The sequence below is a fragment of the Octopus bimaculoides genome, chromosome Z (assembly GCF_046866305.1).
Source record: "Octopus bimaculoides isolate indiv1 chromosome Z, ASM4686630v1, whole genome shotgun sequence".
NCBI classification, from domain to species: domain Eukaryota; kingdom Metazoa; phylum Mollusca; class Cephalopoda; order Octopoda; family Octopodidae; genus Octopus; species Octopus bimaculoides.
In genome coordinates, this window is record NC_142944.1 from 28,863,161 (window position 1) to 28,887,787 (window position 24,627).

The following is a 24,627-nucleotide window of genomic DNA, read 5'->3' on the forward strand; positions in this document are numbered from 1 at the left end:
AGACTCATTGAAGTAGCATTTTACAGATGGATCCTTCTTTTGTCACCAACCCTTAGTATTTCACTAGTCTTCAAGTTAAAATCACAGAGCTACAGAATATGTTTACAAGAGATGTAAACATATTAACATTTTGTTCAAATGGTGTCATGTAAAGACATGCAGAAAGTAAATGCACTTGTGCACACACACAAACATAAGTGATATACTGAGATCACAAGCAGATTTGACAGAAAAATGTATTTTATATATAGCAAAACACAGGAGTAATTAACAGTAAAGTGCACCCATGGAGTAAATTCTTTCAAATACTAAGAAGTCTTCTAGATAGCTCTTATTACCTAGGTGACATAATCAATTGCGGAAATGTATATATTCTGAAAGCACATAAGTTAGAGAATAAGCAGATCAAAAGAAGTTCAGGAATTATTACATCTACTGACAAGGCAACTAAAGTATTCTCTCTCTGAGTGAAGGATAGATTGTATGATACAATTTGTGATATTGCCTGCTAGTAAAAGATCATCAGTAGATGTGGAGTAAGTGGAAAGAAATGAAGCAAGTATGTTTCTCTGGATATAATGTTAGTGTACATGAATGATGAAGCACAAATGAGCTTTAAAAATGAAGTTGTAAGATGAACTAGATTTAGTGTGCAAGCAAGAAGACTGAGCTGGTATAGGCATGATACATCTGGAGAATCTTGCAAAAAAAAAGGAAGACCAAAAATGATGCAGAAAAAAGTCATAATGGCTGATTTCAAGAGGCTAAACCTCATGAAGGAGATGAGAAAGACCTCTTCAGCTCATGAAAAGAGGGATAAACAGATCTAAAATACTAACGAAGAATATATATACACAAAATTACACTCACACTTGCATGCATGTGCATATTTACTCACATATGGTCACATTACTCTGAAGAAAATTAAATGGAATTCTAAAAATGAAAATTACAATCTATTGAAATGTATCTAGCATTTTCAATGTTAACAACAGTAAGAGCAACATTTTCTTTTTACTTACTTCCAGTTTTCAATACCTGCAAAAGACTTGAATAGCAGTATATGCAGTTATGGCGACAAGCAAGAAAACCCTGGTTTGTCTTTTCTTCATACTTTTCTGTGAGGATTTATATTGTTTTTCAGCACAGTGACAGTTTTTTTGGGTGGGGGTGTTTCTTTACCTGAAAGGATATTATTGATTGAAAAAAATTTCAGTTGCAATTTAGTATCAGGTCAGCCTTGATCTAGTAGTCTTATAAATAGACTAGCAGTATAACCCGATGTTGTCTGGGTGTGACTTATTACGCCATCTACGATAAGTCTTGCTAGGTGAAAATCAACTAAAAAAGAAAGCCTTACAACGAAAAAACCCCTATGATGTAAATATGTTCATAATTCAAAAGATGATGAAATTAATGGGGAAAGTGTGAAGGTTGTTTTGCGTAACATTATTAAATGTATGTAAATTTCATCCGTCTAATTGGCTATACAAATACTTGTGCAAAACAACTTTTTGTGCTGCCCTGAATATACATAGCAGAGTAATCCCTTTTCGCAGGAGGTAGGACGGCAATTTCTGATGAAGCAATTGCTGGTGATCTGTTGCTACACAGTTTTGCCAGAATTCTATCAGATTGGGCAGTAGATGTTGATGCACCATTTTGCATTATATTCAAAGTAGCTTCTGGAATGTGATGAATTACTGCAGTCTGTTGCTGTCTTTTTAAACCGGTTGCTTTCTTTCCCCAGCAAGCTCTCTTCTTTGTAATGAAGTTCATTGATTTGCAATGTGTTGTCCATAAGCTCCGTAGTTTGTATATTTACAAAACATTGATGAACATGAGTTATATTGTAGTGAATGCTTGTGTGTACGTGCGCATGTATGCGTTTGAGAGAGAGCGAGAGAAAATAGGGAGAGAGGAAAAGAGAGAGAGAGAGGGAGAGAAAGGAATAGAGAACGGGAGCAATGAAGAGAGAGGAAGGGAGAACGGAAGACAGTTATAGCAGTTATAGCAATGCGTGTGCGTGTTTATATAAGAAACACACAGAAACTAAATCTTATATCTATAATGTTTATCTGTGTATGTGTTTCTGTGTATGTTGTTGTCACAGATCACATATGTGTGGTTGTGTGTGTTTTTACGTTTCTATGTTATGAAAAATAGGTTAGAGGTAGAAGGGTAGAAGAAAGCTATTAAATGGGAGAGAGGAAGAAGAACGAAGTAAGAGTGAAAAGGTAGAAGGAAAGAATAGTCTTAAAGCAAGTTAATCTATGACTCTGTATGTATCACTTTCTCTCTCTCTCTCACTCCCTCTTTTACTCTTACCCTCTATATTATATGTTGAGCGCGTGACCAATGTGTAAGAACTCCGGTACAGGTAGAAGGGAAGAAATATAAAAGTTGCTAGAAACAACAGCCAAATCTCCCTTAAATCACACAAAGTAAATGAAATTTTAAAAATCTAATTACTGCACTGGAAAGTTCACATTAAGAAAATTGCATTGATGTAAAAATTTGTACGAAGGATCGTTTGTAAAGGTTCAGAAGAGAAAGTAGAAGTTAAAAGGATTTGTAAAGGTAGTAGAAAGAGGAAATTAGATTCTATTAGGGGAAAAATGTTATTTTGTGTAGTTTAATGGATTTTATTCATAATTGTGTGTTATTTTGACAGAAAAAATGACGCTGTGACCTAAGTTATGGTATTTAGAATATTAATTCCGATTCTTTCATTCAAGAAATTTGGAATTGTGTAAATGTATGAATTTTCAACATACACACACACACACAGAGAAAAATCTGCCTTTTATAGATAAGATTAAAAATAAATGACATTCTGGTTGTGACCATAGAGGCAGTGGATTGGAAGAACTGTTAGTGTAAGACAAAATTACTTTTGTTTTTACTTCTGGTCATTTATGTTCTAAGTTCAAACCTCATTGAAGTCAACTTTATCATTTATCTTTCCAAATTTGACCAACTAAAATACCATTCAAGTACCAAAATTGATTTTAATCTACACATACTAGTATTCCCTAGGTTTCTTCATACAAAAGACAGTGGCCAGGTATCTTTTGAGCTTGTACAAGCAGGTGTAAACTGAATTGCCACAGTTTTTCTATGGGATGCAGCTATTGCCTTTGATGAACATGTCTAATGGAAGTATGTTCTAGATGACAAAAGTCACTATGGTCATCCTGTCTTATCATTTAACATCTATTGTCCATGCTCGCATGGGTTGGACAGTTTAACCAGCACTAGCAAGCCAGGGAGCTGCACCATACTCCAGTCTGATTTGGCATTGTTTCTATTGCTGGATGCCCTTCCTAATGCCAACCACTATACAGAGTGTGCTGGGTGCTTTTATGTGGCACTGCACAGGTCCAGACTACATTATCTATTGTGTCCATCTTTTTATAAAATCATGGGTGTATCTTGCATGTTCAAATAACTCTTTTATGGGCTATAATCTCTGAAAATTTAGAAATATAGTAAATCTTTACTTTAATAAACTCTAATGGAGTGGATTTTGAATTCAATACACTGGGCAAAATAATAATACCTTAATAAATAATAATCTTAAGATCAAAATTCCTGTAGGTACTCCAGCATGACTGCAGCCACATGGCTGAAACAAATAAAAGAATAAAATAGTGAGCTGAAGATATTAACTTTTAAGAGAGTGTGGTGAGAGGCAAGAACTATTTCATAGAACAATATTAACAGAGAAAATAAAATAAAATATAAAATAGAAGCAAGAAAAAGTAATGATTGCAAAGAGAAAAATAAATAAATAAATACTACAGAAAAGGCTGATGAGATAAAAGGTAGAAAGAATCTGTACATGTATAAGATTGTTTAATACTGTGTGTGAGAGAGAGAGAAGAATGGCAAGAGGAGTTCATAAAAGTGTCAGTTATGAAATTGAAAGAGTGCTAAAAGAAAATACACTCTTTGTGGTGGTGGTTGTTGACACCTGATCAGATCTATGGTCAATGACATTCTGTTCATGTTCCTATACTACAATTATCCAGGAGTAAGTTACCCAATATTTACTTTGCTTTTACTGTATGATAGTCATTTGAAAGAGATTTGTTATTATTTCATGCACTTCCAGCTCATCCCTTCACTGGCTTAATATTGAGAAGTTATTTTGGAGGGGAGAGAAAAGAGGTGGAGGAAATAAAAAGTACTTTGAACATGAAAGATTGTTTGATAGAAAGTACTGTCCCCTCTATACTGGACAGGCCCCCATTTTTCACCCAACACAAAAAACTGGTGTTGACAAAAGGTTTGTGACCTATAATGACGTAATAATTATAATCATTATACATTTAGTGTATACCTACTTTTGTCGCAGGGAAAAATTTACACAGCTTATGATTTTTGCACACACTGAAGACTAACAGTTGGAGTGTAAATTCAGTGTGTGTGTGTGTGAGAGGATACAAGTGAGTGTATGAGGAGTGTACCAGAAGTATACGAGTGAGTGATCACATGTTTTTGTAGGCACCTGTAGTTATAGGCACTGTAACAATCATTTCATCCGATGTCAAGAGAAAGAGACAGAGCACACACACACACACACACACACATCCATACACATTGTCTGCACTTTACAATTGCTTGCAAGATGAAAACAAGAATGTTGTCCAATGATCATGGAAGATTAAAGGCAAATTACTTTTAGGGTACCTTTGTAAATGTTGGGGAAATGGAAACAAGTGATGAAGTTGCTTAAGAATTACAGTGATCCTGGCTATCAAGTCTTCACTTATGAAAAAGTTGTGGACAAAACAGCATTGATATGAGGGATCTCATGAAGATTGTTGTGCACTGCTTAGGAACAACTTCTGACCTTGTGATTGTCTCTTACTATGAACATTTTCAACAGTACAGTTCAAAAAAAAAAAAAGCACTGGCAAATGATTGGAGCTAGACACTAACTACAACTTCAACTTTTATTTCTATTGGGCAGGAGATATTTTGGCACTACCTACTTAGCATCACTGATTTGATGCTAACATATTTGACAGCAGACATTGTAATGTTTCTCTTCTTCTCTCCCTCTATTTCTCTCTGTCTCTCTCTCTCTCTTTGTGATCAAATTCCTGTGTATAAAAGTGTTTATGACAGTTGTTTCAATTGTGTTCAATAAATAAAATCTCTCTCTCTGTTTGTGTGTGTAAGTAGCTACGTATATATCTCTCCTTCTCTTTCTGTATGTATGTGTGTGTGTGTGTGTGTGTGTGTGTGTGCATGTCTTTGCCTCTTGTACAAAAATGTACTGTCACCTAATAAGCTGAATGTCTAGTTGGGCGTGCCAATTAATCAGTGTCCAAACAGCTGCACCCAACTGTTTCATTCTGATTTCACCCTCACCAGCCAGTACATCTTAATCATCTACAAGTAAACAGACAACACCAGTGCCTCCATTTGTGCAGTGTGAAGCTGAGGATTCTTCTTTACCTGCACCTTCAGATACTGAATAAAGGCCACTGAACTATTGCTATGACTATGATAACTCTTCAACTCCCCTGTTAAAAAGTTAAGTAAAATTACATGTTCCTTATTATGATGTTATATTGTGCAGTAGTATATCTTGTAAAAACAACAAAAATGACCTTTCAGGCTTCATTTAACTTCATAGATTTTCAGTATTGGTATGTCTTCTCCCCTATTAATCCATTAAATAGAGATTTCACTATATTTATGAATTGTTTTAAAATAATTTTTACTGACATTCCTGGATTTAAAATATTCAAATTTTAACACTAACTTTTTTTTTACTCAATTTTTTCTTTGTATTTTTGTTTGTTTTTCTTTTAGATAGTGTTTATGGAATTGATTTAGAAGCTGTAGCAAAGACTCCATCTTTGAATACTGATGCTGCTAAGTTCAAGATATCTGTCAGGCCAAAATCACGAAGAGGTAGTCGACAGCACAGAAGAAACTTCAGCAGTGTAATTATTATTTTTCTTCTTCCTAAGTGCTCACTTGTTTAAGAAATTCACCTCCCAACCATATTATTTCAGATATGTATATATCTATAATACATTAAAAATGATCTTGAATCTTGCTTGCTTGCAATGTTACCTAGCCAAACTGGTGCATAATGGGAAAATACTATGAATTAAGTATCCTCTGAGATGTGAATATGAACGGAATAAAATAAGTTTCATGTAAATCACACTTGTGGTTGTTGAGATATTAGGGGGTTTTGGGATTAAAATACCCAAAATAGTGCATAATGGGAAAATATTCTGAAAATAACTTAACCCTGAAAGTTAAGAAACTCTTACCTTTCAATTAACCACAGTGACTTGACAACAAAAAAAATACGATTTGTTTTTTACAGTAAATGTTTCTATTTTCACTTTTGCTAAACACAATATTTTAATCATTTAGAAATATTTAAAAGTGAATGTGATTTCTAAAATGTAAGCTGTTTGTACAATAAGTGCAGTTATTTGTACAATACAGAAAGTAGCTTTCTTTAAACAGACAATATTTTAATGTTTCTTTAAATTATTTTCAAGTGAATGCCATTACAAAAATATTTTTTGAGATATTTAAAAGATATTTTAAAGTGAAAATGATTTTAAAAATATGGCAAATATTTCATAAAAGACCCATTCATAACCTTGGATTGAAATATTTTTCCATACGTTTTTCTCGGGTGCAGTCAAGTATCTTGCCTCCAAAGATTTGAGTGCTATTTCTAGCATGCCCTGCTACGACGTAACAGCTATTTGTGATAAAGGATCTGAAATAGCTGTTATGTGGTAGCAGGACGTACAAGAAATAGCAGCCAAATCTTTCCTTTTCTAAGGAAAGGAGCCGTTTACGTGTGATTTCAATGTCACATTCATTGAAAGCATGCTTAATAACCTGGAAAAGAAAAAGTCCACGAAACAAAACTTGGTTGCTGGGGAAACTTTCTCTCCTGGTGACCCAACGTGTCACGGCTAGTCTATGTATGTATAAGATAGATAGATAGATAGATAAAGACACACACCATAGTTTTCATATCTACCCTTTCTTGCTAGCATCGGTCAGACAAAATTCATTGAGGTAAATTTTCTATGGCCTATTACAAACCTGCATCTGTTTCCAAACAAGATAACATTTCTCCATGGCTGGACATGTTTCCATGCAAGATTGGCAATAAATGTTACTGTGTTTTCTCTCTACTGTGTCTGCCTCGCGTTCTCTCTCTCTCCTGTGTCTGTCTCACGTTCTCTCTCTTCTGTGTCTCTCACGTTCTCTCTCTCCTGTGTCTGCCTCTCGTTCTCTCTCTCCTGTGTCTGCCTCGCATTCCCTCTCTCCTGTGTCTGCCTCTGTCTTTTTCTGTATTTGTCTCGTTCATTTTTTTTGTTTGTCTCACTATTTTTTTGTGTTCGTCTCGCTCTCTCTCTTTTTTGTGTGTTTGTCTCTTTCTCTTCTGTTTTTGTCTCTCTCTTCTCATGTGTCTCCCTCTCTTCTCATGTGTCTCACTCTCTCTCTTCTGTGTCTCACTCTCTCTCTTCTGTGTCTCACTCTGTTCTGTGTCTCACTCTCTCTCTTCTGTGTCTCACTCTCTCTCTTCCGTGTCTCACTCTCTCTCTTCTGTGTCTCACTCTCTCTCTTCCGTGTCTCACTCTCTCTCTTCTGTGTCTCACTCTCTCTCTTCTGTGTCTCACTCTCTCTCTTCTGTGTCTCACTCTCTCTCTTCTGTGTCTCACTCTCTCTCTTCTGTGTCTCACTCTCTCTCTTCTGTGTCTCACTCTCTCTCTTCTCTGTCTCCCTCTCTCTCTTCTCGTGTGTCTCCCTCTCTTCTCGTGTGTCTCCCTCTCTTCTCGTGTGTCTCCCTCTCTTCTCGTGTGTCTCCCTCTCTTCTCGTGTGTCTCCCTCTCTTCTCGTGTGTCTCCCTCTCTTCTCGTGTGTCTCACTCACTCTCTCTCTTCTCATGTGTTTCACTCTCTCTCTTCTGTGTCTCACTCTCTCTCTTCTGTGTCTCACTCTCTCTCTTCTGTGTCTCCCTCTCTCTCTTCTCGTGTGTCTCCCTCTTCTCGTGTGTCTCCCTCTTCTCGTGTGTCTCCTTCTCTTCTCGTGTGTCTCACTCTCTCTCTTCTGTGTCTCACTCTTTCTCTTCTGTGTCTCACTCTCTCTCTTCTGTGTCTCACTCTCTCTCTTCTGTGTCTCACTCTCTCTCTTCTGTGTCTCCCTCTCTCTCTCTTCTCGTGTGTCTCCCTCTCTTCTCGGGTGTCTCACTCACTCTCTCTCTTCTCATGTGTCTCACTCTCTCTCTTCTGTGTCTCACTCTCTCTCTTCTGTGTCTCACTCTCTCTCTTCTGTGTCTCACTCTCTCTCTTCTGTGTCTCACTCTCTCTCTTCTGTGTCTCACTCTCTCTCTCTTCTGTTTCACTCTCTCTCTTCTGTGTCTCCCTCTCTCTCTTCTGTGTCTCCCACTCTCTCTTCTCGTGTGTCTCCCTCTCTTCTCGTGTGTCTCACTCACTCTGTCTCTCTTCTGTGTCTCACTCTCTCTCTTCTGTGTCTCCCTCTCTCTCTTCTCGCGTGTCTCCCTCTCTTCTCGTGTGTCTCACTCACTCTCTCTCTTCTCATGTGTCTCACTCTCTCTCTTCTGTGTCTCACTCTCTCTCTTCTGTGTCTCACTCTCTCTCTTCTGTGTCTCACTCTCTCTCTTCTGTGTCTCACTCTCTCTCTTCTGTGTCTCCCTCTCTCTCTTCTCATGTGTCTCCCTCTTCTCATGTGTCTCCCTCTCTTCTCGTGTGTCTCACTCATTCTCTCTCTCTTCTCATGTGTCTCACTCTCTCTCTCTCTTCTGTGTCTCACTCTCTCTTTTGTGTGTGTCTTGTGCTCTCTCTCTTCTGTCCATGTCTTGCTCTATCTCTCTCTCTCTTTTGTCTGTGTCTCACTCTCTCACTCTTTTCTGCTTGTGTCTCACTCTCTTTCTCTCTTCTACATGTGTCTCCCTCTCTCTCTTCTGCATGTTTTTCTCTCTCTCTTTCTTCTGTGAGTTTATCTCCTTTCCTCTTCTGTGTGTTTATTGCTCTCTTTATGTTCTGTATGTTTTTTTCTCTTTCTCTCTCTCCCTCCCTCTCTCTCTCCCTCTCTTTCTCTCTTTCTCCCTCTCTTTCTCTCTCTCTCTCTCTCCCTCCCTCTCTCTCTCCCTCTCTTTCTCTCTCTCTCTCTCTCTCTCTCTCTCTCATATTTCTGTGTTTATATCTCAGAAAAAAAGAGAGATAAACACACAGAAAAGAGAGGGAGAGGGAGAGAAACACAGAAGAGAGAGGGTGAGAGAGATAAACACACAGAAGAGAGAGGGAGAGAGAGAGAAACACAGAAGAGAGAGGGTGAGAGAGATAAACACACAGAAGAGAGAGGGAGAGAGAGAGAAACACAGAAGAGAGAGGGTGAGAGAGATAAACACACAGAAGAGAGAGGGAGAGAGAGAGAAACACAGAAGAGAGAGGGTGAGAAAGAGAAACACACAGAAGAGAGAGGGAGAGAGAGAAACACAGAAGAGAGAGGGTGAGAGAGATAAACACACAAAAGAGAGAGGGAGAGAGAGAAAAACACAGAAGAGAGAGGGTGAGCGAGATAAACACACAGAAGAGAGAGGGAGAGAGAGAGAAACACAGAAGAGAGAGGGTGAGAGAGATAAACACACAGAAGAGAGAGAGATTTCTTAACCACAAAGCCATACCTGCATGTATACAAATTTCAATATTTATATCTGCACTTTTATTTCACAGTACCATATGGCTGCATTCAAACCTCAAACTTTTAATCCTAAATGTCATTATCTAAATGACAAACTCGACATTTAAAGTTAAAGTATATTTATTTTCTCAATACATTTGTTCTCTTTTCAGAAAATATCAACAACTCTTCCAAGTTTAAATGAAGAACAGTGTATTGGAGGACAGGAATTTGGAGATGTCTTACAAAAGTCTGTCTGCCTTGAGCCTAATACATTAGGTAAGAGAATTTAAGCTGAAAAATACTAAAAGTTGATTCATAAATTTTCAGATTTGGTGAATACGCCATGACTTACCTATCACCTTCAAACTTCATTAATATCCTAATTATTTTCATTATCAGCTCTATTGTTAATCATTATTCTGATTATTGTATCTAAAGTTGGATCTAGAACAATTCAGCGTAAGGCATTTCGCCATAGGACTATTCACAATAATACAATTCACCGTACAGATATTTTGCCGCAAGGACATTTTGTAGTAAAGCATAAGAGAAAGATAAAAAATAAAAATAATGAAGGTCATACACTTTATTTAAAAAGTTAAGCTAAAAAACTAAAAAGCTAAAGATCATATAAATTCATTGAAATTGCGGGGAAATAATGTTGTTTTTGATTTTGATCATGACCTCTGACAATGCTTAGTATGTACTTATAAACATCTTTGTATTGTTTCTTGGTTGTGGTTTCTCCTCTTGCTGCATCATTTACCTTCTTTTTAGATGGAGATTCTTCATTTCTCAAGACATTGATAAGTTTCCATAAATTTGGATGAGTATTTGTAACAGATGCTTGCTCCGTAGTTGGTGTTATCCAGCTGATTTAGGGTTCTTTCAAGCATATTCCAAAGACCAATAGGAAAAGTAGGAAGAACTCCACATCTACGAGCTCCCCTGCCTCTCTCTCCACCAATGTAATGCATTTCAAAATATGCCATAAGTTCTTGTGGCAAGTCATTATCTACAAGCTGTATAAATGCATCGATACTGTCTGGAGGTAGGATGAATGCAAGTGCCATAAGGCACTTTACTTTAGTGTTAAAATCACAATCAGTTTGATATTGCACCTTAAGCCCAATATCTGTCACCTTTCTGTAAATATTTTTACAGGAATTAAAAAAACAGCCTGTTACATTTGCAGATGAAAAATTGTCAGAAAAACTTAGAAAACTAGCTTGTTCAAAATCAAATTTTCAGGTCTATTGTATGTGTCAAAAGTCTTATTCAGAAGGAGACCATAAATTCATGGGATGCATGCATATCCTATGTTGACATGTAGAATATTTAACTGATAATAAATTTCAGGACAAACCTTAATTGTTCCATCACATGCCCAATTCTTATGTATTTCTAGATCACGCAATCCAACTGTCATACCAAAAATCAACATTTTCTGTTCTGTAGACATGTAAATTCTTTGGTAATTTCATAGCCAACTCTTGATCTAGGTATAGAAGGGATCTTTTCTTCCTTTTGTCTCCATCTTCTAATGTTTCTTGATAAACTTGAAGTTGATGGCATAAGAGAGCGTCCTTCATCCTCTAATTCCCCATTGCGGCACCAATCAAAGATCTTGAAGCTAACTGGGATTTAAGTTTTTTTCATATTTGCTATTGCTTCTTGCATTTTTGGTTGGCTAGGACTCGACAGATGTGTACGCTCACTCACAATTTTACAAATAGAAATCACTTCACTATTCAGTTTTGTATGAACTCTTGCTTTACAGTTTGTATCAACACACTTCCAATAGACCTTGCCTCCATATTTTCTTTCTTGCCTATAAATAAAGTTAGTTGTCTATGAGTTTATCAAAACCTCTGCTGCTTTTAATAGTGTATGGCATTGTAAGGGTTTAAGTTTCAACTTTTAAAGAAAAATAATGTAAACGGCTGAAGTAACCTCTCAAAACAAGCTTTCTGCTTTTGAATCTTTGAGGTAAGCTTGTTATTTTTAGATAAATGTTAAATGCCATTTCAGCAATAATGACGTAATTTCAAGTTTCTAAACTTTATGGCAAAATATGCTTGCTGCGAAATATCCATATGGCAAATAGTCCTACAGCCAATTGTCCTCTGGCAAATTGTCCAGTTACCTCTAAAGTTAACTAATAAATTATATTGGGCATTATAAACACAAACTTGAGACAGAATAACTGTTAGAAAACAGAAAATTTTGCAGCATTTGTTCCAACTGTCTGCACTCTTAAGTTCAAATCTCGACAAAATTTGAACTTATACAGGACCCTTTACCCTTTTAGGGTTGACAAAGTACCAGTTCTTTATAGTAAACTGACAGAAATGCTAGGATTCCTTGCTATATGTGTTCTAGTTCTGTTTTGAGTTCAAACCACTTGCGGAAAGGTCTTCTTTGAAATTGCCTGGTTTTACTTTCTCACCTGATCTTAATTCAAGCTGCCAGACTTTGGAACTTTATTCCATCTCATTGTTTTCCTTTTTCATCTATAGTCTCTTATACTATACTAAGTGGCTTCTTACCTTATTTAGGACTTTATATATATATAAAAAAAAAACATTTCCTGTCTTGAACTGAAAAAAAGAAAAACTTGACATTTATATCATGTTGTAACTGAGAAACTAATGTAATCATTAGCCTTCTTTCTTCTGCAGTGATCAAGGGGTTATTTCTTGTCACAAACATCTTTTATAGCTCAAATTGAGGTTTATATATTTAACATAATTTATATTAAAATCTTTGTAGTTTATTTCAATTTTTCTCTCTTTAATTTTCCAGATGAAATTGTTACTTCAGAAGACATTTCTTCACTTAAGGAAAGTAACAATGATTCATCAGGACTTCCAATAAAATATTCTGAAGATAAGGAAAATAAGATGTTAATACCAGGAATCACCTTATCAAACAAACCTTTATCGCAGGAGAATTTTTTGACAAACTCAACTGTTGATATCAAAGATACAGTTGATCTTAGTCTTAAACTGTCTCCAGTACCTAAGTCACCTGTAAAACTATCAGTTTATGACAACGTTTCTCTTGAGCGTACATCATCTGCTACCAACATTAGCATCACACACTCTGTTTCACCTGAACTTAATGAAGCTTTTAATCGTATTATTAAAGAAAGAAATACTACAAATGCTGATGGTAATGAAAATGTTTCTAAAGATCAGATATTTGAATTGCAAAAATCTAGTCCTGAAAAGGAACAAGAACAAAGCATAGAAGAAATATCTCAAATAAAATTTGATTTTCAGGCCATCAAAGCAACTTCTACACCAGTTTTTAATCTTAAAAAAGACATAAATACCAATGCAAAGGAGGAAAACATTGAAAATGAAAATGTTTCTAAAGATCCACTGCTTGAATTGGAAGAATCCAATCTTAAAAAGGAAAATGAAGTAAAAATGAGCTTAGAAGAAATATCTTCAATTAATATCAATTATCAGGATGTTACAGAACATTCCACAGTTGACTCTGATTTTGATGAACATTGTATTAATAAAGAGTCACCAAATTATGATGAAACCTCTGTCTCACCTGAACGTCCAGATAATGACATGCCGAAGAAGAAATTGTTTATAAATTCTGAATCTGACAATAAACTAAGTACAGATGTAAAAGATTCCAATGAGAATTTGTCAAAGGAAAATACCGAATACTTTATGACATCTGAATCTTCTATAAGTCAGGACCAAACATTGCTTGATTTTTCATTAAATCTCTCCATAAAACCTAACAGTGAAAGTACATCTTTCAATTCAAATTTTGTCCAACAGAAAGAACTTCTCTCCCCAAAACACCAAACTAAAAGTCAAGGGTCAGAAGAGAACTCTATAACAGAGTCATTAATTCCATCACAGTTTCAGTATGATAACAGCAGTAATTTTGAAACTCCTTTAACAGTTCCAGGTAAAGACATATTGATGGCTAAAAGATTTAAAAAGGAGAACTTTTCCACACATGGTTCTTCTGAGCCTGCATGGGTACAAATGGCCAAGAAAAAACAAGCTTTCCGTGAAAAAGTTGATACAAATAAAGAATTAGACCAAAATGATTCACCAAAGGAAATAACTGCTGTAAAAAGTGAAGGTTCCAAAGAAATACTTATGGAAAAGAAGTTGAGCATTCCAAAAATGCATAAAGAAATTTTGAATGTAAATATGAAAAGTCCCAGTGCATTGTCTGAGATTACAACCGGTACACCAACAACCACTGCAGCAAGCGTTCTTCCTTCTACTCATTCATTTGTTCCACATCTTTCGTATAAACTCTGCTCTGCTACAAACACAGTGAAATCAATTCCCATTTCTAATGTAAACACAAACATTAGTCCAATAACTATTACTAGGACTACGTCAACTGTTACTACTGCCACTACTATTTCCGCTTCTACCAATATTAGCAATACAAGTACCAGTACTGGGCAGCCTACTGATGTTTTAAACAAATTAAGCTCTGTTTCACAACTGCCTCACAAAGAGAAAACATCTGTAACAAATGTCTCAAAGTGCTTAACACAAAAGACATTGGTCCAACGACCATTGTCTGCTGAAATCACAGGGCAACAGTTATCTTCTTCTGTTAAGACATTTTCACAATCCAAGTCTTCAGTCCAATCTTCCACTACTAATATGACAAGAGCAATGTCTGTGAAAGAGATGTCACCATCTTCAAGAGACAACGATAAAGTTATCCAAAAGAACATTCCAAAAAGGAGTAAATCAATTATTGATAACCAGTCCAATACATCTTTAAAAGTGGTTCCTGCAAACAATGATGCTAATGATTTGTCTGTTTGTCAGAATAATACTAATAGACTTTCAGCTCTTTTTGAAGCTAAAACTTCAGCACAAACTTGTGGTGTATTTAAAGAAAAAATCAGTCCTTCAATAACTAAACCAACTTTTGGAAAGACTCCTGTCCCAGTTCCTCTTAAAAAATCAGTTGCTACAACTACTACTAATGCATCTAATGTTACTACAGCCAATATTACCACATCAGGCAAAGAAACATTACCAGTTCAATCCTCAACCATTCAAAAGGATCTTTCATCTTGTAAGACAGATAGCCAAGAAGGATCAATAAAAGAAGTGCCAAAAAAAATTGGTGTTCTTAATTACTTGAAACCTCTAGAAAGTAAAACTGTCTCTCTAAAACAGAAACCTAGTATGGAAGGATCAGAACAAAGTCAGTCTACAGGAGAAACTATACCATCTTGGAAGTCTGACATTAATCTGAAAAAGAAAGATGTTATTGAGAAACCTGTGAAGATTGAGATTGTTCCAAAGAGTGAAGTCAGTAAAGCACCCTCAGTTCTGGAGCAAAGTTCATCTACTGATACTAATAATGAGGTTGGTATTTGATTTCTTTACTGTAGTTGGACACACACGCATTCACACACAATTTGTAACATTCTGTTTGTGCTATTTCTTCAACTGAAATCCCTACACCAATCACATTTCATCTGAAAACATCCTATTAATTTTCAAGTTGAATGTGAATCACAGGAATTTTATTTGTCTAGGAGTGTGTGACCTTCAGAGGTCATGAGTATTGCAATTTTTTTTCTGTTTTCAGAAAATTCATGTCAGTGTAAACATAGCCAAATGGTTAAGAAGTTTGTTTTGTAGTCATGTGGTTTGATGCCACTACACAGAAACTACAATCATTTTCTTCTATTACTTTGAGTCAGTCTACAGCTCATGTTGTCATTGAAAGACTTCAAATGATCACAATAAATCTCTATATCATCTGATATAGAGATATCAGCTTCATGATTATTTTCTAGTTGAGCAAGATTTGGAAATTGGCATAGCTCCCAATGACCAACATTATGCCTAAAGAGTGGAAGCTTGTCCATGAATGTGCAAATAACAGATTTTGCTTTGATAAGATTTACAACACTGTCTTGCAATTGCAAATTCAGATCATTGAATAAAGTAGGCAATGTCACATTTGCAAGTTAAGAGATCTTCACTCAAATGATCATATTTTTTCTCCTGAAAAAATTGTATGACAGTGTTGAAAAGGGAATAAAATCGCTTCAAACTCTTGCCTTTCAATAACCATCTCACCTCAGTACCTAAAAGACGATCAAATTCTTCATCACTGTTGTTGTAGAGTTATCGAAATATTTGGGAATTAAGAGCAAGACATTTTATTTTATTTATTGCTGTGATAACAAAACCTTTCCTACTCTAGGCACAAGGCCCTAAATTTGGGGGAGGGGGCTAGTCGATTAGATTGACCCCAGTACACAACTGGTACTTAATTTATCAACCCCAAAAGGATGAAAGACAAAATTGACCAGAGTAGAATTTGAAATCAGAACATAAAGACAGACGAAATATCACTAAGCATTTCAACTGGCATGCTAACGCTTCTGCCAGTTCACCGCCTAATTTGACTCAACACGGGAAAACTCACTTTGTCCGGACACCGGTAGGATTGACAGATCAATAATTCTTTCTTTTGTGATAATAATACCAAGCAATATATGAAACCGATCACTCAGGTGTCTTGCAACTAGATGTTGATGATGAATTATGCAATGTATTGTAAACACATTGTAAATATATTGGGTACAGCCTTCTTTAAAAATGTAAGAAAGCTTTTGTACCACCCTGTTAAAGCTAGAGCATTGTCTGTTGCATAAGCAACTGTATTATTCATAGGGATTCTTTTTTTTTTTTTTCAAAAAACTGTTCAACTATAGTAAAAATGAATTCACCTTTAGTATCTGTTTTAAGTTCGTTTGCAAACAATAATTCTTGCACAATTTTCTAATCTTTAATAAAGCGAACATATCCTAAAAGCAGCCCTTCATTTGCCTGAGAGAGTCGATTTGCCCAATTGTAAACCAAATTGTTGCTTCTTAAGTATTGTAAATAACATTTCTTCAATGTCCTCAGCCATTTCACCAATTCTTCTTTCCACAGAATTAATATTAAGTGGAATCGTTCTGATAATTGCTGTTAGGGAAGGATGATGTATTACTGTACGAAGAGCTTCCTCTATAGCTGGCAAAATGAGTTGTTCTCCAATTGTATGAGGTTTTCCTGATCTGGCAATCATCCTGGAGATATTGTATGTACAAACAAGTCCATCCTCACATTCTGTGATTGGTTTGTCATAAGGGAGTGAATAGATTTTGTGTTGCGAAATTTATCTAATTGGGTTTTAAAGTATGACAAATTTTTGCTTTATCAGGGTGTATCTTGTTTAAATGATCAGAGAGCCTGGATAGCTTCATGGCCTTATTAAAAAAAGCTTTCTCGCAAAGAAAACACATTGTCTGTTGTTTGTTATTAGGAGCAGTAGTAAATCCCAACTTCAAATATTCAATACTATACTGTCTGCATTTTCACTGAATGAGTTACCTGACTTGATTATAAGTGAACTCAAACACTGAAAATAAAGTAAAGTAAAAAAAGATTACAAATAATGCCAACAATCACCATTAACTCTTCAAATACTATTGAGGTACAGGGGTGCTTTTGTTGGGTGTTTTTTTTTTTTTTTTTTCATGAAATAATAGTACTTTGTTGAAACAAAGAGCTTATGACTGAAAGAAAAATTGTTATATGAAACCTTTACAATAGTTTCTCCTACTAAATCAGCTGCTTCACCATTGTAAGTGTACACCTGCCTAGTCTAAGTAGCAGCTCAATAAATATGGTTACAGTTGGAAGCACATTAATCTATTCAAAAGAAACTCGAAAATTAGTTGAGTGACAACAGATATTTGAGACACAAATTAAAGTATATGACAGAGAGATCCACAGACTTAATGCATGGCATGTTCACAATAAGCAAGGAGCTTAATAACCATTTCTCTATCAAATTTTTCCTATTGATAAATTTCATGATTATAATTTCAGTAAGAAAAGTTAATAGAAAATAAATAATTTAGGAAAATTTTAAAACCAAAATCACAATATTGAAATCATTCATTGAATGATGGTAATAATGATGATAATAATAATAATAAATGAATTTGTTGCAATTAGAATAATTCTCAAAATTTATTTGTAGCTGGATATAATATGTGTGGAAATTAATTCAGTACCCCAATAGATAAATAACAGGTGAAAAAAAATAAAATAAATGATAGCACTATGTAACACAATTTTTGTCTTTCAGAAACAAATGCTATTTCCTATTTGGTTAGGTCTAGAAAGTATGAATAATGGCTATTATTTACTTCAAACTTTGTTTTTGTGTCCAGGATAAAGATATTTCTTAAGTTTAACTAATACCATTGGGAAAACTGGCAAATGTGAGCATTCCCATTCATTCAAAGTAGGATCAAAACAGCATATAATTCAAAAGTGACATTTATTTATTCTAGGATTGCAGAAAAGATAGCACAAAATATTTTGAAGCGAGTAGTTTTTCGCGATTTATGCTTATACTGTAAATTACTTTCATGAATAAGCAACCAAATATAGTCTCCCATCATGTTTTCATTATATGATCCTTGGTAACAGCATTCAAAGTCCATTATATCTTGGTGGAATTGCTTACCTTGCTCCTCCAAGTACACTCCCATCTTCTTAAATTCATCAAGATGAGCATCAAGGATTTGGACTTTGAGAGACATCCTGCAGCCCATTTTGTAATTTTTCACCAGTGTCTCAACAAGCTCAACATAGTTTATGGCCTGTGATTTCTTCCGTCTCAGTGAGCTTCTTGGGGTATTGCTTGCACTCTAAGATCTTCTTTATTTGTGGTCCGATGAAGACACTGGCTTTCACTTTTGCCTCAGATAGCTTAGGAAAAAAGTATTTAAGTTAGCTGAAGGCTGCAGATTCCTGATCTAGAGCCGAAACAAACTGTTTCATAAGACCCATTTTTATGTTCAGTGGAGGAAACAATACTTTCTGGGGGTCCAACTGTGGCTCCCATTTGATGTTTTTCTTCCCCACACTGAACTCTGTCCACTGTGGCCAGTCCCGCCTCTGGTAGTGTTCTGCAGTTGCCATGCTGTTCCAAAGGCAAAGATAACATGGTTATTTGGTAAAACCACCTTGGAGACCCATCAGAAAGGTCACCATTTTAAAGTCTCCAATAACCTCCCAACCATACTCTTCATATTTCCAGGCTTTAAGCAAGATCTTCACGCTGCTCTTTGAGCTGCACTGAGTGAGCCAAGGGAAAAGATGGATACATATTCCTGTTGTGAAGTAGCATGGCTTTGAGGCTCATGGATGAGCTGTCAATGAAGAGACGCCACTCGCTGGGTTTACAAGGGATTCCAATAACCTTAAACAGACTAGTCAGATTGTGGCAGAAGCAAAGCCTATCTTGACTGGAGAAAAACTTGAAAAATACTGGTTGCGCTTTCTCTGAGTTGTGACTTGCACACCTTCATGTAACAAATTCCACTGCCGGAGTTTTGATGTCAAAAGTTCAGCATTGGACTTTGTGAGATCAAGATCTCTGATAAGGTCATTGAGATCTTTTTGATTGGGGTAGTATGGGTTTCTCTCTTTAGCTGCACCTCTAAAATCTGGATCAACGATTTCAACCTCTTCTGGTGTAGTGCTTTCTTTTGAAGGCAGCTGCTTTCTCTTTGGAGGAGTGGGTACTGGGAGGTTTGGGCAATGTGGCACTGGGGCAATTGATGACAGAAGGTCTGGATATATGATAGCAGGTTCATTCATGCCGGCTCGATGTTTGGAAGGGTCAGTCATGCAGAAGAAGCAGTTGTGTGAGTGGTTAGTTGGTTCTCTCCAAATTCGTGGGATTGCAAATTTCATGGCCCTTTTCCCCTCTGTACCATCCTGCAAAAGAGCAAAATAAAAATATGAATATAAAAATACAAATATATTACATGCTTTCCCAATCATTCATCATCTTCCACTCATAAAGAAATATTCAGTTACAGATGTATTTACATTAGTCATTGTATGGTTCTTGAGTTTGTATATTATATTTTTATTAAATATAGTATACATATTTTCTATAACACTGGTTAAAAAGAGGAGAAAAAAATAGAAACAAATCAAAATTTTTACACTTAAAATTTCCACTATCCAAATAAGCAAAATTTTCCATCGTATCTTCTAGAGTTCTTTTGCAGAGTTCACAGGTGAAATGAGGTGCCCAGGGTTTGTCCAGATCCCCAACAGGCATGCCAAAATATGTCTTGTAGGCCTCACGCATTTTAGCAGATGTTGTTAGTACTTTTTTGCTCTTAACAAAATTCATCTGCTGGATGCTTACAACCTCTTGATGCCATTTGTGATGAATGCAGCTATCAATAATGCTGTGTGTCTACTTTGACAGCGAGAAGTAGGTTGAACTAAAGAATCTATTGGGTTGGTACATAGTTATTGCAGCTTTTTTTCAACAAATTTTATTCAACAAAAACAATAACAACATGAAACAAATACTTCTTTAAGTGATTATTCCGGAGCATATCCACCATCAACTTCAGTTACTGCTTCCCATTTGTTTGGCAGACGGTTAGACCATTATTTAAAGATGTTTTTTTAAATATTGTTATTGTTTTTGTTGAATAAAATTTGTTGAAAAAAAAGCCTCAACAATTATGCTCCAACCCAATAGGTTTCCTGAATCTTTGTATTTATAGTGCATTTAGTGTTGCCAGAATGTTCTAGAAATAAATATAGAGATATGTTTACATGCTGCTTTGTTGTTCAAACGCAGTTCAACTCCATGTTATATATATACATTAAATAGTATAATAATTACTTTAAAAATATTCAGATTACAACTTCATATATAAATATTATTTTTAAAACATCAATGTTCTGGCCACAGAACCAAAGTTTGAAGGGACTAATAATAATATTCTTTGCTTTCCAAAGCAATTAGGAAATAATACTTAATGACCAAAGACAAACAAAAGTCTAAAAATTGTTACATAGTGTAATATAAAAGATAAAAATAAAATGACAAAATAAAAGGTAAGACGAGTTATTAACTCATCTTTTTTTTTTAAATACTTGTTAATTCTTATAGCAAACTTATTTAAAAAAATGAATTGATCATTTTCCAGAATTTCATGGTAGTAACTGGGTTGGATTTAAACCTACGGGGAAGGGGTGTCTCATGTTTGGTGGGCCCCTCTGAGTTTCCCTCCCCCTTTCCCCCTTCGTTTTTGCAGAAAAAAGTGACTTGTAGCAGGTTTGGAAGCCAGATACTTTGAATGCACTAAAAAAAAACCTGTTGAGAAAATTATTTCACCCTGAGGTACGAACAGGTCCTTTAAAAAATATTTACTGATTATTTTCCCACATATTATGTTTCACAGATGCTTCAGAAAAAATATAATTCCTGGGGAAATTATGTAAAATTTGTCTCAATACATGAGTTCACATCAAGAATCTTGCGAACCTAATACTCACCATGTAGTATTAAGAAAAAGAAAAAAATGGTTACTCCCCTCCATCATTACGATTAAGATTAATATCTTTGAATTTGTTCAGCTCTATGAATTTAATTTCTTTTTGAATGCTTCCCTTCATTGCTTGATACAAGAAAAAAAAATTGGAAAATACTGACCAAAACAGTATTTTCCAATTCTAACTTAACAAAAAATATAGAAAGAGAAAGAAAAGGTTCTGTTTTCTAAAGCCAAAAAGTGATTTTAGCTGAGGCGTAATTTTATAATTAAAGCAAATTCAAAATTTAAATTTTGGAACATAAGACGTATCGCGTTATATGGTGTAAGGCTGCTGTTCAAATGGGTACAAAGCCTAAAATGTGTATGTGTGTGTGTGTATGCATGCATGTGGTTGGACCTTTAATTGCTAGAGGTCCATTTAAGTTCAATCACAGAAAGGAATTCAAAACAGCAACATACTCACATCATCATCATCATCCTCATTTAATGTCCGCTTTCCATGCTGGCATGGGTTGAACAATTTGACTGGAGTCTGGGAAGCCAGGAGGCTGCACCAAGCTCCAATCTGATCTGGCAGTGTTTCTAACGCCAACCACTCCGAGAGTGTAGTGGGTGCTTTTTACGTGCCACTTGCACAGGAGCCAAAGGGGGCTGGCAATGACCATGATCGGTTGGTACTTTTTATGTGTCACTGGCATGGAAGCCAGTCAAGGTGGCGCTGGTATCAGCCACGTTCGGATGGTGCTGTTTATGTGGCACTGGCACAGGGATCAAACTACAATTTCCACTTGATTTTGGTTTTGATGTACTTGACTCAATAGGTCTCCTCAAGCATGGCATGTCACCCTACAATCCAAGGTACTTTTGAGTGGGCTGGTTACGCAACACTAGTGTAGGTTATACAAACATACACATACACACATACATATCAGCCATTCCCAAAAGCCAGTTTCATCCATTTCATCCAAAATTCTGACCACTATTCTTTATATATTCAATATTTGCACACAAACACATACACATACACGCATTCAGTTTTTCGCTTTTATTCATTATTTCTTTTTCTTTTAGTCATCTGTCACCATTCATCTACTTTTTTGTTTTTGTTTTGGGGTTTTTACTTTAGCGACACCAGTTACACATGATACCAGGAATTTGCTTTGTCGCCAAAGTGGAAAGTGTTTTTTAAATTTTTGAAAATTTGAAAGAAGAATGGGTAAATGCTCACTGCCTACTTGAGTATATTCGCCCCCCCCCCCCATGAAGTAAAATCTCCCAACGCCTTCTTTCAACACAACAGCTTCCACAAGGGGTTGCTAGTGCCCATGTTGGGTAACACTGCAGTAGGGTGTGATTCAAGAGAACTTTGGCTGCTATTTCTAGCAGATCAAGCCACTATGCAGAGTCCCTCCCCTCATTTGCTCAAAATAGACTTGGTTGTTGATGTTGTTTATCTCTGTTAAAAAATACACATGATGAGACATTCCAATGGATGCTAGGAACTACATTATCTGTCTCCTTTAAGATTGTTAGTCTGCCTGCTTAAAACAACAGCCAAATCTCCCACAATGTAGAAGCTCCCTTGTTGAACACAAGACCACCCAGCATACATTAACATCACATATGAATAAAATTATTAGTCAGCAATACAGCACATAGACCAGATGTGACTCACTAACCAGAAAACTCTCCTGTTTACACTCTTTATTTCATTCTCTTAGAGAGATGATTGGTATAAGAGATGGTATAGTACATGGGTGAGATGAAGGGCTGGTGGTGTTTTAGTTACATGTATAGATATACTGACATAATCTCCATTATAATATAAATATAATTCCTCTACAGGAAAATAATTCATTTCAAGAATCTATTTCAGTATCAAGTGTAAGTAAAAACTCAAAAATTTTAGAAGTATTATACAACAAACCTTTTCTTTGTTATTTTCAGAAAAATCAAACAAACACTGAAAAGTGCAAAGTGGAAAAATGCAGTGATGTCAGTGCAAGAAAAACCTCAGTCTTGGATATAGTTAAAAACTTTCAGAAGATGCAAGCCACTTAAAGTGGTTATATAATTCCTAGAGTTTGTGTTCATGTGATTGTGTTGTTGTTTCTTTAACCCCCAGATCAACACTGATACGGAAAACTTATGTTTAAATGCATTCCAACCATGATCAGCAACATCTATCAAGTGTCTACAAAATCCAATATATCAGAAATTTTTTTCAGATTGTACAATGTGATTTGAGGAAGATTTAACTGCTATTTCTAGCAAGTCATTAACAAGGTAGATTTCCTCACTGGTTCATGTATATGTATAGTGTTCGTGCATATAATTTCATATGCATATGAGCTTGCAAATTTATTAGTATATAAATGTATACTTGATATGCATACAAATGCACATATATATCTATATATGCATGCATTATTTGAGAATATGTGTTTGTGTTTATGTCTATTATCGATAAGAATAGATAGATTTTTAAAATAAAAATGGATTATTAAAATAGAAATAGATTATAAAAATAAAAATAGATGGATTATAAAGATAGATGGATTTTTAAAATAGATGGATTTTATGTTAAGCTATTGAGAAAATTTTAACATCAGCTGAAGACATCATACAACCAACATAGAACTATACCAAGGCATGTCACAGCTGTCAGTTACTGTTTGGCAGAGAAAACAGCACTTTGCTGGCCATTGCCATAGAGCTGGGAACCAACCAGTTTCTAAACTTTTATTTTGATCATCATCAGGAGGGTAGGCAGCACAGAAGAGCAGGAATAAAGATCTTTCCAAGAATGCTCAGGAACAGTACTGGTATAAACTGATTCTAAAATCAGTTTTGTTGAGGGACTAAGACAGTTGGAGGCAGAGAATGTTATAGTTTCATCTGTAGATGACTGATGATGATTTATGTCTGTATATGTATGTGTTTTAAGAAGCTCACTTTGCACTGCTTAGCACTTTGGGCAAGTCTTCTATAGCCCCAAATCAACCAATGCCCTGTGAGTGAATTTGGTACAGAAGCTGTATGGAATCCCATACTATATTATATTTTTCATTTGTATTGTTTGTCCCTGGTGGTTGTTTATGACTGTAACATATATATATGTATGTGTATATGCATATATATGTGTGTGTGTGTATAGATATGCATGAATATGTATGTACCCTTACCATGATCCAATCCACCCTCTTCCATGCCTGGTCTCTTGACTGCACACCCCCCATATCCACCTCACCCTTACCTGCTTCCCTTTCTTCCCCTTACCTACTATCCCTCTTCAAATGTGCCCGCAACCTATATGCTTCTTTCTTCTTCTCACACTGAACCTGGCTTTCATCCATGTTACCACACCTGTCCCTTCTTCAACACCACTGTCCCCACTAGTGTCTACAACCGCTTCTACTACATCAGCTCATTCACTTGCACTTCTCATAATTTTACTGCATCCTTTTGCTCTTTTTTGCTACCTCCCACACATTAGACCAACTGGTCAGTACATA

At 35.7% G+C, this 24,627-nt stretch overlaps 1 protein-coding gene across 1 annotated transcript in view; it reads left to right on the forward strand.

Annotated features, from left to right (window-relative positions):
* The window catches only part of LOC106870708 (uncharacterized), a 61,446-nt gene extending 37,834 nt beyond the window's left edge, over nucleotides 1-23,612 (forward strand). Inside the window, exons 6-10 of the mRNA XM_052973667.2 lie at nucleotides 1,029-1,095; nucleotides 5,830-5,963; nucleotides 9,879-9,984; nucleotides 12,514-15,089; nucleotides 23,060-23,612. Of these exons, the coding sequence (XP_052829627.1) occupies nucleotides 1,029-1,095; nucleotides 5,830-5,963; nucleotides 9,879-9,984; nucleotides 12,514-15,089; nucleotides 23,060-23,173 (2,997 nt within the window). The 3' untranslated portion in view covers nucleotides 23,174-23,612. The remainder of the gene's footprint in view (nucleotides 1-1,028; nucleotides 1,096-5,829; nucleotides 5,964-9,878; nucleotides 9,985-12,513; nucleotides 15,090-23,059) is intronic.
* The last annotated feature ends 1,015 nt before the right edge of the window (nucleotides 23,613-24,627 follow it).